The 17,077-nt window shown below is 37.7% G+C and overlaps 1 protein-coding gene and 1 long non-coding RNA gene across 3 annotated transcripts in view; one reads left to right on the top strand and one right to left on the bottom strand.

The window, feature by feature from the left end:
* Positions 1-17,077, bottom strand: part of LOC106052009 (dyslexia-associated protein KIAA0319-like protein) — a 70,590-nt gene that overhangs the window by 34,265 nt on the left and 19,248 nt on the right. For both annotated transcript variants that reach the window (XM_056015352.1, XM_056015353.1), the window contains exons 6-7: positions 16,950-16,984; positions 15,623-15,671 (exon numbers count right to left, since the gene is read on the bottom strand). In XM_056015352.1, coding sequence (XP_055871327.1) covers positions 15,623-15,671; positions 16,950-16,984 — 84 coding nt within the window. The remainder of the gene's footprint in view (positions 1-15,622; positions 15,672-16,949; positions 16,985-17,077) is intronic.
* On the top strand, positions 10,251-10,651 carry LOC106056312 (uncharacterized). The gene is made up of 3 exons (XR_008775569.1): positions 10,251-10,326; positions 10,399-10,448; positions 10,625-10,651. It is a non-coding gene; the product is annotated as an uncharacterized LOC106056312 (long non-coding RNA).

Genomic DNA, 17,077 nt, shown 5'->3' with positions numbered 1-17,077 from the left:
TGGGTACCTGACATTAGTTGGGGGAAAGTAAAGGTGGTTGTGCTGGCCACATGACGCTCTCGTTTTCGTGTGCCACAGAAACAGACGACCATTACATCATCTGCCACATAGATCGGACATGGGGCAGGGCTTTACTTTTTTAAAAAATACATGGATACTAGCATTACCCAACCCACATTAACAAACTGAGCTGAATTCCACGACACGATTATAAGTCTGTAACGTCATGAGAATGTTTTTCCAACATTGAATAACTGATGTGTAGTGTGTAGTCGATGGGTTAAAGCTGTCACTTGCCTATTATAATGTATTCATGACCCGTGTTGAGAGTATCGCTACACAAAATAATGATTCCGAAGATTAAGGATGAGCGCAGTGTTTCACGAGACTACGCAAATCCAGTTGCGACCTGCATATTTTGCCACGTCTGATGCAGACAAAGACGTTATCCAACCGGGGTTAATTTAAGTTTTCTTGTTTTCTGTGCCTGCCTTCGGCAAGGGCTTTTCTTTGGGCTCAAAACAAAGTATTACATATAAAACAAAACAGATTCAAGAGTACAATGTCACTCTGACACTAATTCGACACTTACCATCGGCCACATTTTCAAAGCAGTGAGCCAGCAAACTGAAATACGCACAGACTAGGAGAATGCACACTTCAGGCAACCACGTCATCGGGCAGACGAACTACAACGCGGGAAAACTTTTTGTTCAGAAAGGTTATGTCCACTTGTCATTCTTTGTATGCATAAATCCAGTTTATTTGAGTTCGAGTCCTAGTGACTTTCAGAGCCGATAAGATCCAATGGAAAGACACCGATTTGTTGAAGTGTAGGAAATATATTTTTAATTTGGCTTAAAAAAATCAATCGTGTATCCTCGTCAGAATCCTTTTCACAAACTAAAGTAATAAACACGCACTATAACTGTCTCTAGACAGGTTACTTCAGAACTGCGAGCACAATAACAATAGAATTAGAATTAGCTGTTCATTAACTAGCATAATAAACTCCACCAATAAAGCGATCTGTTACAGAGGCGGCCATAGCAGAAGGCTAGGCCCCCGGGCCAGGTAACCGTAAGCGTATACCACATCATGTTAACAGGCTCGTCTGCCTCTAACACTGTAGGCCTTATTATTGTTACAAAACTAAGTACTTTACGTAGGTACTGTGCTAATGGCCGTTAGACTGCATTACATACTGTATTGTTATAGTTCTTCGTGTACAATTTTGCTTGTAAGATTTTGTCCCCAGCTCTAGGTTTCTGAAGGTGACGGTGACAAGCGAATCTACTATCGCGGGGCCCGCCTCAGGCACCCCCCAAGTAGCCGCGTCTGTTACAACAACTGTTGGCAACTACTTGACAAGTTCATATTTTTAAAAAATAAATATAATAATATTAAATAGTCTGCCAATAAAGCGCTGTCGTTCCAACCCTCCATTTAGTTTGACAACATTGTATGGGCCTACTTTCATTTGCACATTTTGCATTTCCGTTTGAGCTGTATGAAATCTAAGTAAGCGCCTTACGTAACTAATTCCCATTCGAGAAAATCACAATACTTAAGGTGAAGTGATATAGCTCTAATTTGCATAGTTGTAAATCAAACATGGCTTCCGGTTTTCTGAGTTCATACTTTGGAGCACTGGGTCTCAATCAACAAAATATCAAGAGGGAAAAGGGAAGGGGGGAGTTCAGTTCTACCCTTTATGAGTCTAAATACATTATAGAATATAGGTCGGTGAATGACTCAAGCGCTACATTGAATCAAAACACTAGAACCCTCCACGTAAAAGGTAGTTTCGTTACAAAGTGGGTAAAAAAACAAACTCCATGGTGCTCAGTAAACACAAAAACAATAGTTTCTTTTTAAACTTACCGCGAAACGCACACTCAGTAAACAGACCTCTTCTAACAAAGCAAACGAAAGGTATAATAAATATATAATTCCTGGTTCAGACATGGCACCCAATGCTGAAGAGCTAGGCTGTTTCTATGGCTGACGGTTAACGATGGTGTCATATGGCCAACACAACGACCAATCACTTTTACCTTCCCTAACTAAGGTTCACCTAGGGACATCCTAAAAAATTATCGAAGTAAAAAAAAAATTGTTCAGTCTTCTCATGGATTCGAACTTGTGATACTTCGGTTGGCTTGATACTTCGGTTCGCAAGACAAGCGCTGTGCAAGTCAGCCACCACACCCTATTGCAAACCCAATGCCAGCGGGTCTCACAACAATCACTGAAAGAGTTTCCTGGAGTGCTCTCGACTTCATAACGAGTTCCTTCCATGAATATAACAGCTGTTAACTATAACCAATAACAACGAATCAGCCAAAAAAGCTGTAAGAATAGCAATAACATTATGAACGATGGCTGCCAACAGCAGAGTTCTCCAGATGTCTCTCAGTCAAGCTTTGTTGAAATACATTGATAACTTTTTGAAGCCATCTAGCGATGTAGAATGCGTCAAACTTTGTATTTAAATTTGTCGCCCACTTAAGTATTTTAAATAATCTATTTGGAAAAAAAAAAACGAAGAGCACGCTAGTGACATGTCCAGCACATGTGACAACTGGTTCAAATGTGACACTATTCCAAACCCATGAAACGAATAGAATACAGTGCTCAACACAGTAAAGTGGACAGCATGCAGTTAAAGATTCTACAAACACAAAAAGAGGGGTGAGGGGTGGGTTGCAGAAAAGAAATAGAGCACAAATAAATATTCAGTTGGTCGTAGTCAGTGGTTCCCAAACTTTAGACTTATGCGTAGCCCTTCTAAAATTTTCGTAACGCAAAAAAGGATTTATTTTAATAACAATCAAAGTTTATTTGATTTTTTAGTAGGCCTATATACAACAAAATTTAAATTACTCTGTCACAATTAATGCTCCAGAGACACATCAAATCCATTCTACAAAAACGGAAACCTAGTTTTTACATTGAAAAAGTGGGCATGTCGACGGAAGCCGTAACATTCCTATCCATGTCCTGATCTGTGTAGAAATTAGTCTTAAAATGTAAAATATCACCGTATTTGAGTTTGTAAAAGCTTAAAATAAATAATAAAAAGGATTTAAAACTTATATTTTATTCTAATTTATAAACTAAATGGGTATTTAAAAAAAAAATCAGCATAGTTAACTATGTGCAACACGTACCCCCTTCAAACTCTTCCCGCACCCTGGGGGTACGCGTACCCCATTTTGGGAAACACCGATCTAAGTCATTTGAAAACTTTCCGCTGTCATAAAAAAAAATAATTCAATGATTGGATGCCGATGAATGAAACATAAATAAAGTCAGAGAATTTCACTTAGGTCTTTGTAACTTTTAAATTACAGTCGTTCCTGTAAGGGTAAGATGCTGGACGAATGGGCTATTTACCAAGACAATAATGTAGTACTAAAATAGTTAACGTGTTGGCCAGACCTTTAAGTTATGATGCAACAATTGTAAGATAGGATTATGAGTGTTTGTAAACAAGCGAGATCTACAGAGAGATCCAGATTCAGCACTACTGACTGGAATGAAATACTATTCTAGTGATGTCGAAACCTCTTTATATTACTTCAAACACACGTCTTGAGTATTGTTTAGGATTACTTGTTAAGCAGCTGTTAAGACTAGCTACATTATATAATAAATATAACAGTTCCTTTAAAACAGGGGTTCTAAACCTGTGGGTCGCGACCCCCTTGGGGGTCGATTGACGATTTGCCAGGAGTCGCCTAAGACCATCGAAAATATGGATTGTTATTGTCTATTCTTCTATTGCTGTATGTGTGTGAGCGGGAGGGGGGGGGGGTCGCGGCAGAGTGGGGTATTGTAAAAAGGGGTCGCCGAGCATAAAAGGTTGAGAACCGCTGCTTTAAAACAACATTACATCCTCTATCCATACCAGGGAAGGCATAGGCAAAAAAGGCAGCCATGAAGCACATTAGATCTATCGGCGCTATATGACTTTAACTTATTTTTAAAATTTAATATAGATACATGGCCTTAATAATTCATTGCGTATCTTTCGGTCTTAATTTTTTTCTTTTCTGTTTCATTTGGGGCCACCCTATTCACTTCGCCTAAGGCCTCCCTATTTGCTTCGCCTAGGGCCGCTAAGGCTTCCCTATTTGCTTCACCCAGGGCTTCCAATTACCTAAGGCCGGCCCCGTCCATACTACAGCTAGAATACTGGTCGTCAATCTTAAATAGAGACTTCAAGTCCTGTCCTGACACCGCATAAAGTATTTCCGTCTCTCAATTTCACATACTTAATAATGACACGAGTTATAGTTCTTAATTTAGGGACCATTAACACTACACGTATTTAGGTCATGCCATTTTAAACGCCTGTTCATTCTGAAATTGTTAAGCCATTACTAAGACAGTAATGGTAAGACAGAATGGGGCAAGTGAATTTGTTTACTATTTAGTATTGAAATACACACAGATAGGATGAGAACGCGTCTTCTAGAACAAAGTGAAGTTACACTATTACTAGATGTTTATAATGTCAGGGTCAGCCTTGGGTAATTGGTGGCTCCAACAAAATAGAAAAAACAAAATTACGTAGTTAATTAAAAACCTACTGAGTGTAGTCTAACAAGTAGATCTAAAGTACTCTAAACAAAACACGAAACGGTTAAACAAAAATTCGTGTGTGGTTTAAATAAATAGTAACTGAACTTATTATTTTAGCTTTAAACAAAAGCCACACGTGGTTGAACTAAGCATTATACATTAAAACAAAAGCCACTTGAGGGTGAACTAAATATTATAAATTTGAACAAAAGCCACATGTGGTTGAACTAAGCACTATACATTAAAACAAAAGCCACTTGAGGGTGAACTAAATATTATAAATTTGAACAAAAGCCACATGTGGTTGAACTAAGCATTATACATTAAAACAAAAGCCACTTGAGGTTGAACTAAATATTATAAATTTGAACAAAAGTCACGCGTGGTTGAACTAAATATTATAAATTTGAACAAAAGCCACACGTGGTTGAACTAAGCATTATACATTAAAACAAAAGCCACTTGAGGTTGAACTAAATATTATAAATTTGAACAAAAGTCACGCGTGGTTGAACTAAGCATTATACATTAAAACAAAAGCCACTTGAGGTTGAACTAAATATTATAAATTTGAACAAAAGTCACGCGTGGTTGAACTAAATATTATAAATTTGAACAAAAGCCACATGTGGTTGAACTAAGCATTATACATTAAAACAAAAGCCACTTGAGGTTGAACTAAATATTATAAATTTGAACAAAAGTCACGCGTGGTTGAACTAAATATTATAAATTTGAACAAAAGCCACATGTGGTTGAACTAAATATTATAAATTTGAACAAAAGCCACTTGAGGTTGAACTAAATATTATAAATTTGAAAAAAGTCACGTGTGGTTATACATTAAAACAGAGGTCACGTGTGGTTGAACTAAATTTTAAAAATTAAACACGAGTATCTTGAAACAAATGCCACGTGTTTTAACTAGGTTTAACTACAAATTATTCAAACTAAAACGCCACCACGACTGTAAAAAAAAAAAACAACAACGCATAACACACTGCATATCAAAAACACTAGGTCTAGATCTGATACTATCTGTTGAAGATATCCCACGCTTCACGGTACTGTCAAACGAATATATCCCACGCTTCACGGCACTGTCAAACGAACATATCCCACGCTTCACGGTACTGTCAAACGAACATATCCCACGCTTCACGGTACTGTCAAACGAACATATCCCACGCTTCACGGTACTGTCAAACGAACATATCCCTCGCTTCACGGCACTGTCAAACGAACATATCCCACGCTTCACGGTACTGTCAAACGAACATATCCCACGCTTCACGGCACTGTCAAACGAACATATCCCACGCTTCACGGTACTGTCAAACGAACATATCCCACGCTTCACGGTACTGTCAAACGAACATATCCCACGCTTCACGGCACTGTCAAGACTCAAACGAATATATCCCACTGCTGTGTCTTGCTAGGCCCAGGCTCACGCAGGTGGCTGGATTAAATTGTAGGTCATTGAATAAGCCGCAATGAGTAGTCATCAACTTCACTCGGAGCCCCGATGTGTCCTCACGTGGGCCCACATATACTTGTACACGTATCGATCGACCATAAAACTCATAATGGTTTTATTATGTCAGTCTGCGGCTCAACAAATGACATGCAGACAATGGGACTAACACTCGGACTAATTAGTTTAATTCGTAACAAACAACGGTTGAATTTTTCATTGCTAAGTAGAGAAGGTGTTTCAGACGTTGTTGTTGTTTTGAAACAAAAATGTGTTCTGTTTTGTCCACCATTACTTACATGAATGACGTTCCATAAACAGAGAGGGAAATATGAATGACCGTTCCCTAGATAGAAAACACGATAGAGGATTTTCTTAACAGACAACATGAATGACTATGTATATAAATAAAATGAATGACGATCCTTAAAAACAGAACACAAATCCCGCTCCCTTAAGAGGAAACATAAATGACTTTTCTTATGCTGGGAACAGGAATGATGTTCCAATTAAAGAGAAATGACTTTCCCCGATGGAGAGATATAACATGGATGACGTTATTCGAGATATAACATGAATGACGTTATTCGAGATATAACATGGATGACGTTATTCGAGATATAACATGAATGACGTTCTAACAGATAATATAACATGGATGACGTTCTTAGAGATGTATAACATGAATGACGTTCTTATAGATGTATAACATGAATGACGTTCTAAGATATATAACATGTATGACGTCCATTAGAGATCGAGCATGGATGACGTTCTTAGAGATATAGTATGGATGACGATCACTAGAGCTATAAGATGCAAGACGTTTCCCATAAAGAAGACAAGGATAACTTTGTATTTGAACAGAGAACACGAGAGAGAGAGAGAGAGAGAGTATGTTAGAGAAGGTAGGAGAGATGTCAAAGATGGCTGGCGTAAATGTATACACAGAATAGGATTTGACGTTCTTTATAAAGTGAGTATGATCAGGGCCGCCGTCTATGAAAATTGTAATAACAATTATATTGATTTTTTTGTTCACATAAGAGGTTTGTACAAGTTATTTAAAGCTTATTTAGTACAAATATAAAACGCCTTCATTGGTTCAGTTGTACTAGCTGTTTGTAGCGACAAACCAACGACTAACTAACAAGGTGAGGGGGCGGCGAAAACATATTTTATTTTCAGTGTAATTTATTTGAATATTAGAAAATTACAAGTTCAAAAATAAAAATCTTTTAAGTAGGAGACGGCGTTTTATCTTCTAATAAGATCGTTTTAAATGTAGACCGCTTTTGTGAGGCGCTTGTGCAACATTATGGGTCAAAACGTTGTCAAGAAAACATTTTAAAATGTCTCCGCTAGTGCGATTCTTCTGGATTTTTTTTTGTCTCAGAATAGTCGAATTTCTTCCGCCTATTGCACTTTATAATAGTGACGACTTTTGTGTGACAAAAAACCTCCGCGACAGAGACGTCTTACTTAACACGAAGAATATTGTTAAAAAGCTCACGCCCATTACAGACGTACGTACGCAATATGTAGGCCTACCTAGAATGTCCCTCGCATAATACTATTGGCAAGGGCTGCCTCTTTATTATTAGATTTAATATGGCCCTCGACTTTTTTATATTAGGATCAATAGTGCGTTCTGAAAGAAAACACTTTAATATTAGCCTATTAAAAATTCTCTCTTCTTACTAAGAGAAAAAGGCCAGAAGACTCTTAGCGCCGAGTCCCGTCCGGAATTAAACCCTTTGCAGACTTGAGCGAAAACCTGCCGCATCTTCAATTCTATCTCCATGAAGAAACTTTTACAACGCTTACAATTTATGTAGGCAACATTATTCCGGAAAAAAAAATACCATAGACATATTATACATTGGTTTGTAAAATTGACTCATTTTAGTGAAATTTCATTACCTAAATTTGGATTCTATACATAGTGTTTAAAATATAAATGAAAAATAAAACCTAAAAAGTATGATATAATAAAAACATAGTTTCCTTTCTTTTTCATCACATTCTTTACAAAAAAGCAAAGTTAAAATTGAAAATAAAACATCTTAGAGGGAATGGGGATACGACAACGATGCGAATATGAAAAGAAAAAGGAATGGTCTACAAAAATGGATTTAAATCAAAGATCGCTTAAGGTACAGTGTCCAGCACAGTCTTAAATGAATTTTTTTTTCTAAAATAAAAAGGGGTGGGGGCGCCATTTTTTGAACTTCGCACGCAGGCGGCCACAACCCTCGCGGCGGCCCTGAGTATGATTGACGTTAACTTCTAGAGAACATGACTGACCTTCCTTACAGAGGGAAGATGACCGAAGTTCCTTATTGAGAAAACATGACTGTTTTTCCTAAAATAGAAGTTCCCTTAGAGAGAATATGATTGAGGTTCACATAGAGAGAATATGATTGAGGTTCACATAGAGAGAATATGATTGAGGTTCACATAGAGAGAATATGATTGAGGTTCACATAGAGAGAATATGATTGAGGTTCACATAGAGAGACTATGATTGAGGTTCACATAGAGAGAATATGATTGAGGTTCACATAGAGAGACTATGGTTGAGGTTCACATAGAGAGACTATGACTGAGGTTCACATAGAGAGAATATGATTGAGGTTCACAGACCGAGAATATGATTGAGGTTCACATAGAGAGAATATGATTGAGGCTCACATAGAGAGAATATGATTGAGGCTCACATAGAGAGAATATGATTGAGGTTCACATAGAGAGACTATGGTTGAGGTTCACATAGAGAGAATATGATTGAGGTTCACATAGAGAGAATATGATTGAGGTTCACATAGAGAGACTATGGTTGAGGTTCACATAGAGAGAATATGATTGAGGTTCACATAGAGAGAATATGATTGAGGTTCACATAGAGAGAATATGATTGAGGTTCACATAGAGAGAATATGGTTGAGGTTCACATAGAGAGACTATGGTTGAGGTTCACATTGAGAGAATATGATTGAGGTTCACATAGAGAGAATATGATTGGGTTCACATAGAGAGAATATGATTGAGGTTCACATTGAGAGAATATGATTGAGGTTCACATAGAGAGAATATGATTGAGGTTCACATAGAGAGAATATGATTGAGGTTCACATAGAGAGAATATGATTGAGGTTCACATTGAGAGAATATGATTGAGGTTCACATTGAGAGAATATGATTGAGGTTCACATAGAGAGAATATGATTGAGGTTTACATAGAGAGAATATGATTGAGGTTCACATAGAGAGAATATGATTGAGGTTCACATTGAGAGAATATGATTGAGGTTCACATTGAGAGAATATGATTGAGGTTCACATTGAGAGAATATGATTGAGGTTTACATTGAGAGAATATGATTGAGGTTCACATAGAGAGAATATGATTGAGGTTCACATAGAGAGACTATGGTTGAGGTTCACATAGAGACTATGATTGAGGTTCACATAGAGAGACTATGATTGAGGTTCACATAGAGAGACTATGGTTGAGGTTCACAGACCGAGAATATGATTGAGGTTCACATAAAGAGACTATGATTGAGGTTCACATAGAGAGACTATGATTGAGGTTCACATAGAGAGACTATGATTGAGGTTCACATAGAGACTATGGTTGAGGTTCACAGAGAGAGAATATGATTGAGGTTCACATTGAGAGAATATGATTGAGGTTCACATAGAGAGAATATGATTAAGGTTCACATAGAGAGAATATGATTGAGGTTCACATTGAGAGAATATGATTGAGGTTCACATAGAGAGAATATGATTAAGGTTCACATAGAGAGAATATGATTGAGGTTCACAGACAGAGAATATGATTGAGGTTCACATAGAGAGAATATGATTGAGGTTCACAGACAGAGAATATGATTGAGGTTCACATAGAGACTATGATTGAGGTTCACAGAGAGAGAATATGATTGAGGTTCACATAGAGACTATGATTGAGGTTCACATAGAGACTATGGTTGAGGTTCACAGAGAGAGAATATGATTGAGGTTCACATAGAGACTATGATTGAGGTTCACATAGAGAGACTATGATTGAGGTTCACATAGAGAGACTATGGTTGAGGTTCACAGAGAGAGAATTTGATTGAGGTTCACATAGAGAGACTATGATTGAGATTCACATAGAGAATATGATTGAGGTTCACATAGAGAGAATATGATTGAGGTTCACATAGAGAAAATATGATTGAGGTTCACATAGAGAGAATATGATTGAGGTTCACATAGAGACTATGATTGAGGTTCACATAGAGACTATGATTGACGTTCACATAGAGACTATGGTTGAGGTTCACAGAGAGAGAATATGATTGAGGTTCACATAGAGACTATGATTGAGGTTCACATAAAGAGACTATGATTGAGGTTCACATAGAGAGACTTTGGTTGAGGTTAACAGAGAGAGACTATGATTGAGGTTTACATAGAGAATATGACTGAGGTTCACATAGAGAGAATATGATTGAGGTTCACATAGAGACTATGATTGAGGTTCACATAGAGACTATGATTGAGGTTCACACAGAGAGAATTAAAAAAAAGTCTCCAAACGTCTTTCTTTACCTCCCCACGCAAACCAAAACATCTATTTTCGGATTCAAGGGAGGTTACACCCTAAAATTAACTCTCTAATGAGTAGTGAACAGAAAAGATAACATTTCTTTCAGACCAGCAATTTTCATTGTATGACGACTAACAACAGGATCAAACCAGGGTTACACAGCTCCTCCTCTTTGTCCACAGTAATCGTTCAGGGATAAAGGGTCACCTACGTGTGGTTGGGGGAGGGAGATGCAGGCTTTGTCAAGAAGAAGGATACCTATGACAAATGTGAAATCAATGTTTTCGTCCGATGAATTGACCTAACAAATAATCTGGTTTAATATTCGGAACAGTTCGTTATTGACATTATCATAGATGAGGGCCTTCTATTGAAGCTTTCCCCCAAGTGCACACACGGAAGAGGGTAAATAAAAAAAGGTGCCTATATTATCAACATCAAAAAGTTACTATAAATCCGAGATTATATAAATACAGATCTGTTTCCATAGTGTTATTTACCTCGATGGCAAAATATCATAATAGAAGGCCTCAACACCGACCTGCAACGTTGTAACCTGTGGGCAACGATAACCAATAGATCGTCGCCAGGTCGCAGGCCTGTATGACGTAGCAACGGAGCTATTGGTCTCCACTGCCCACAGGGTGCGACGTTGCAGGTCAGTGTGGAGGCCTACTATAACGACTGGTCTCGCTTCACTTCGCAAATTACTTTTCCTTTAAAAAAAATAATTTTAAGTAAACTTTCCCTGTGTATGAGTGCACTTTGCATCAAATTTCTATTAAACCTTCAGATAAGATGTAGATTGTAAAACTACGTCTGCATGACGGAACAACGGTGTCATCGAGTCACAGACATGCGCAGTGATAGCATCTCTTGCTTTTAAAACTAATTGACGTGAAATTGGAGCATCTGGATGAACGTGTTCCCTAAAAGGAAACAACCAATCAGAGACGAGATTTCAATGAATTGCCGAAAGATCGAAATGTTAAAGACAAAAATATTCATTTCTGTTTATTGCAAGTTGAGTTCAAACTTGATGGAGACAGAAATATAAAGACTGATCAACAAAGAGATTTTAATTCGCTTCGCCCAAAACAAAACAAAACAAAAAACGTGTGATCTTCGGTATAAAAAATAATACACCACGATATCAACCATGTAGATCAGCTGTACAAGAAAGATATTTAATATGTACATACATCAAATTCTAGCCAAATGTCGTTATTATCAACACATGGTCACAATGTCTAGTTGAACCCAATACTGAAATAAATCCAACAGCTTGGGGCGAATAGGACACGTAGATATGTTTCATGGCAATTAAAACAACAATAGAGGTAGGCTCATTGCCCTTGATAGTACCCTCCTCCCTGCCCCTGTCTACACGATCTAATAATAGCTGGAGTATTGAAAGCAAACATATAGAAACAACAACACAAGTCAAATTAATCCAAAGTTTTACTGTTTTTTTCTTGTTTTCGACACGAGTTTAAATAAAAACGTTAGCGGACAAGGGGAAGTTTAAAGTGACTGTTTCCGAGATTTAGAGACTGTTCCCCCTAGTTCCTTCAAGTGACTACCCCACACCTGTGTTTTACCAAGAGACTACCGGGAACTACTCAAGCGAAAACGAAAGGAAGGGAGCCAGTGCCGCTCTGACCTTTCATTCTCTTGTTTTGAGAGAAGAGACCGCATGTCACGTGACGATAGAAATGAGATACTTTACTTTTGCACCAATGACATTTACTGAAAGAGTAGAGCATAATGGTATCAGACTCAATACGATACATGTAGATGAAGGACAAAGTTTGATCGGATGGTTTCGTTTCGCTTAGCAAACTATTAGGTACAAACTGTATCTTGATTGGTAAAATCGAGCTCAATCTAATATTCTAAACAACCAATAGAAACAAACAGAATACACAAAAAATATTTTAAAAAAAAAAAGAAGCTTATATTATGGGTATCAATTAGCTTGGATCAGTCATGTAATTAAATTTGTAATAGATATAGACTAACAATAATAAATCTGTGCGACTAGACATATTTTTTTACCAATTGTTTTTGTTAAGCGCAATTTCATGCTTTTAGGGTTCTCAATACGCTATGGTCCTATCACTTGTCTGGACCAGTTGGAAAGGGGCAGAAAGAACGGGGTATCTGGGTGATCACTTTTTAAATGTATTTTAAAAAAAAAAAAAGGAAATTCGAACCTGAATACGAACTTGTAAGATAAAGCCTTCTCAGGCTTCTCAAACCAACGCGCTAACCACTCCGCTAGCGAAGAGCCTATGAACATTGAAGATTGTATATTATCTATTGCTTCTATTTCATGTTTGCGTTCACTAAGCCCCAGAGACAGCCTCATATAAAGGGGACTAATTCAGCTTATGCAACCACTTCGATCAAGTACTATTTCTTTCCCTTGTTCGATATACCAAACAAAATAATTAATTACCAATAGTTAATTAACTAATTAGTTGTTGTTGTTTTTTTTATTATTCTTGTGTTGTCAGGTAAAAGAATTAATAAATTAATCGACTGGGAGTCGGAGAATAAACATGTACAACCATCTGACCAAATAGACAGACAGAGTGAGTTGATATAAGCTTTGGAAAACGATATCGCGGAACAGAACATACAACACGAGATTCAATCACACACATCTTGGAGGAGTTGAAATAGTTAAAACGTCTGCCAAGAAGAGCAGTACCTTGTGTCCGGCATGTAGATACGATTATTCTTTTCAAACCAGCGATAACGGCTGAGGGGGCGGGTCGCATTGCTAAGACGTGTGTAGAATCTACATGTCAGGGCTGAGATTACAATTTGGCGGAATATACCAGCCCAGCTAGCAAAAAAAAAATTATCATCTCGACCAGTTCACTTCTCCAAAAAGCAACAACACCACCGAAACGTGTTCCTGAATGACAAACAAACACTTGGACTAAGCGGTACCAGATCAGAGTCAGAAATAGGCGAGAAAGTAGACAAACATAAAAGATACCGCTTTCATTGTAATGGTCTGGTCTGAGTTGGTCACCGACCTAGTTCCCACGGTGTGACCTATAATCAATGCGAACGGTTTTCTTTCTTATGATATACTTTAGCACCACCACCCCGCCCCCAATTAAGGTTCATCATTCTTTTGTGCAACAATTTATGATAAACGCGTTCAAAGTGTGCGGTTGCACAGGAACCCAAAGTTTAGAGGGGATCTCGAGGCATTAGGGGCCTTGCGATTCTACTAAAACCTTTGCTCAGCACTGTTGTGCTGCCTGAATAATTATTCTTAAGTTCATATTGGAGGAAATAAATGTGGAGAGCCCACGGTCCCAGGCCCACTCACTGCAAGGGAGGGATTCTAAAGGGGCCCCTTAATTAAAGGCAGTGCCATCGTTGACATCAAAAGTCTGCGGTAATGGTTGACGATCTATTGTAATTTGTATCTATTAATAGGGTACACGTATCCGGCAAGTATTTGTGTCAGCTTGACACTAACATCAACAACAAAGAAAGCCGTTGGTAAGTGCGGGTGGTGACAGCTGGAGGAGTACTGAGGTAAGGCCCTCCCCCCTTCTTATGGTGTGCTATGGTGTGGGGAACATCATACTATTAGACCCACCATTCCACCCTCTTAGTTGACGTGTTGTGTTTAGAGTTGTGTTAGACTCGATGAGGCGAGACATGAGACAAAGTAACAATGGGAAAAAGAAAGAGAAACAAGCAAATAAAAGAAAAATACTTTTTAAAAAATCAAAGCTTATTCTAAAGGGAAGAACTCCACAATTTTACACACACACGTACACACACGCGCGCACGCACACACACACATATACATACATATATCAATACTATAAGATTTATTTTTCTTTTTGACATCAAACAAAATTAGTTAATTACCACTATGTAATGAACTTGTTACACCTACTCAATGAGTCTAGGTGTCCCGAGCTTCCGTTGTAATTAACGAATTAAACAACTCAATCAATACACATAAACTTTAATGAACTTTTCCGGCATATCATACACTGCACTCTCTATTTTTGACAACTAACTCACTTCCGGTGATTCGTTCTTTTGTAAAAATAGATTATACATACATACACAAATTCACCCGTGACAGAACTAATTGTTGTTTTTCATTGATTCATGCCTTATAAGAAACAATGAATAAGTGTGCAAAGTTTGAACTTTATCTAAGAATTGAAATAGGGAGAAATAACTTATTCAAATTCTGTACCCGACAGAACAACAATTAGGGACCAAGTGTGAAGTGACACAATCTACCGCGTCATTACGAAGTGAAAGTGAACCACCGTCAGTTGTCAGCGTACTAGAGCAAAACCTACAACGAAGGGGAGATTACACAGGAAAACAAAAACTCAATTTTATAATTAATATATCACGAAATTGCTTTTGCTAGATTATATCCCTTGTGTCTGTTGGTAAGCAAACATAATTACTGTCGCCTTATACCCAAGCTTAAGTTGAATTTTATGTCGTTCTCAAAGTCATGTTACTCTAAGAATCATCCTCCGACATTTGCAATGAAGAAAAAAAGGCTGTGGGGCTGTGCTGAGCATGCACCTTTCTTAACCGTTGTAGACAAGAAACAGTTACACTTTTACAAGGACCTCTTAGTTTTAGAATCAGCTTTACATTCTTACACTGACCGTGAAGTCTATTACATCTGGCAGTTTCAGGAGCAGAGAGTCCTTCTTAGCGAGAGGTTACATGTTTGGATCCTGAAATGTATTATCTCAATATCTTTTGGGACGTCCCGGAGTTTATCCAACTCAAAATGTCACTTGAGATTTATAAGGAAAAATAAATAAGATTTGTCGTTGTCCTGGCCACATAATCACCTCATAAACAATACACTCCCAATACAACTTTCCCACTGATTTCCTAGTTATGAAATTAAAAAAGACAGTGTTGGTACTCACCAGGACTGGCTGTTATGACGATGGGAGATTTGGTGGTAGAGTGCAGACTCTGTAAAGAGTCAAAGAATTCAAGTCTAGCTAAATATCCCAATGAAATACGTTTTACATAAGAGCAAAATGCTTTGCAGATTAACAATACCAAAGCCTTTGTTTACCGGATCTGTGTGATGAGCACTCTGCTATAAGGTATAGAAACATGGTCAACCTACTCATGGCAGGAAAAATAGCTAAATATCCTCCACCTCGATGCCTAAGGCGGATCTTTAAAATAAAGTGGGCAAGATAAAATAACCAATGAGAAAGTGCTACGAAGAGCAGGGTGCCAGAACATCCGCGCTGTTATCAACAGCAGACGGCCTTGCCTGGCTTGGTCTTGTTCACAGAATGCCACAAGGTCGACAAGACATTCTGTATGGTGATCTAACAGAAGGCAGGAGAGCCGCTAGTCGTCCAATTCTAAAGTAAACGCGACATGAAGCTCTTCAAAATCGACACTAACAGTTGCGAGAAAGTGGCACTGAATAGATCCACATGGAGAGCGAGCATAAAGGAAAGGTCCCGGATTGCAGATGCCATACACAACAGCAGCAGAAAGAAGGGTGAAAATGCAACGGCGCCTGGTGATTACATATGCCCAACCTGTAAGGCAGCTGTGTATCAAGGATTGACCTCTTTAGTCACACAAGAAGTTGCAAAGGGAAACGAAGAGAGAATAAAATGCCACAGAGAACACTCTTTAGTGTAACTCTCTTCAATCTATCTCTCTTCACTGCAACTCACTTCCGTGCAACTCTTTTCACTGTAACTCTTTAACTTATCTCTTTTCAGTGTAACTCTTTAAAATGTAACACTTCATTAAAACACTTGTGTTAGGATACCAAATAGCTACTACCGAGTGCAACTATTTATTATAAATATGTGGAAAAGGTGGATTTTTTACAGTAAAGATACAAAAAACATAACAAGAAAATACATCTCTAGTTCCATACACCAGGAAAAATTCATATAAAAACTCTTTCCACGTGACACTCGAGCATAGAATGTGTTACTAGAATCAGACAATGCTTCAGTAGAGTTTCATTTCTAATTAACACCACGAATATGATTACTAAATGTACCAAGGACATAATAATTTATTTACAATTTTGAAGTTATTCAAAGATAAAGAGAGAAATATTTTTTAAAGCAAATTCGTTTCTATAGTGTATTTTATTCTTTTTCGTGAATTAAAAAAAATATATAAATAAACTTGAACTGGACCTAAGCCTATACCAAGTAATTCCCTATCTCTTTCTGTATAAGTATTGAACAACAAGCAAGAACCTACCTCTTTCTGTATATCTATTGGCTGTATTCCTGTATCTGCAGACAATTGAACACATGCACATTAAGAATTGTGTTCCAATGGTCCTTGTAAAACGTAATAAAATAATCTCTAGACCAGAAGTTTTCAGA

Source organism: Biomphalaria glabrata, chromosome 17 (assembly GCF_947242115.1).
Source record: "Biomphalaria glabrata chromosome 17, xgBioGlab47.1, whole genome shotgun sequence".
Taxonomy (NCBI): domain Eukaryota; kingdom Metazoa; phylum Mollusca; class Gastropoda; family Planorbidae; genus Biomphalaria; species Biomphalaria glabrata.
This window is presented reverse-complemented; position numbering and strand designations above follow the sequence as displayed.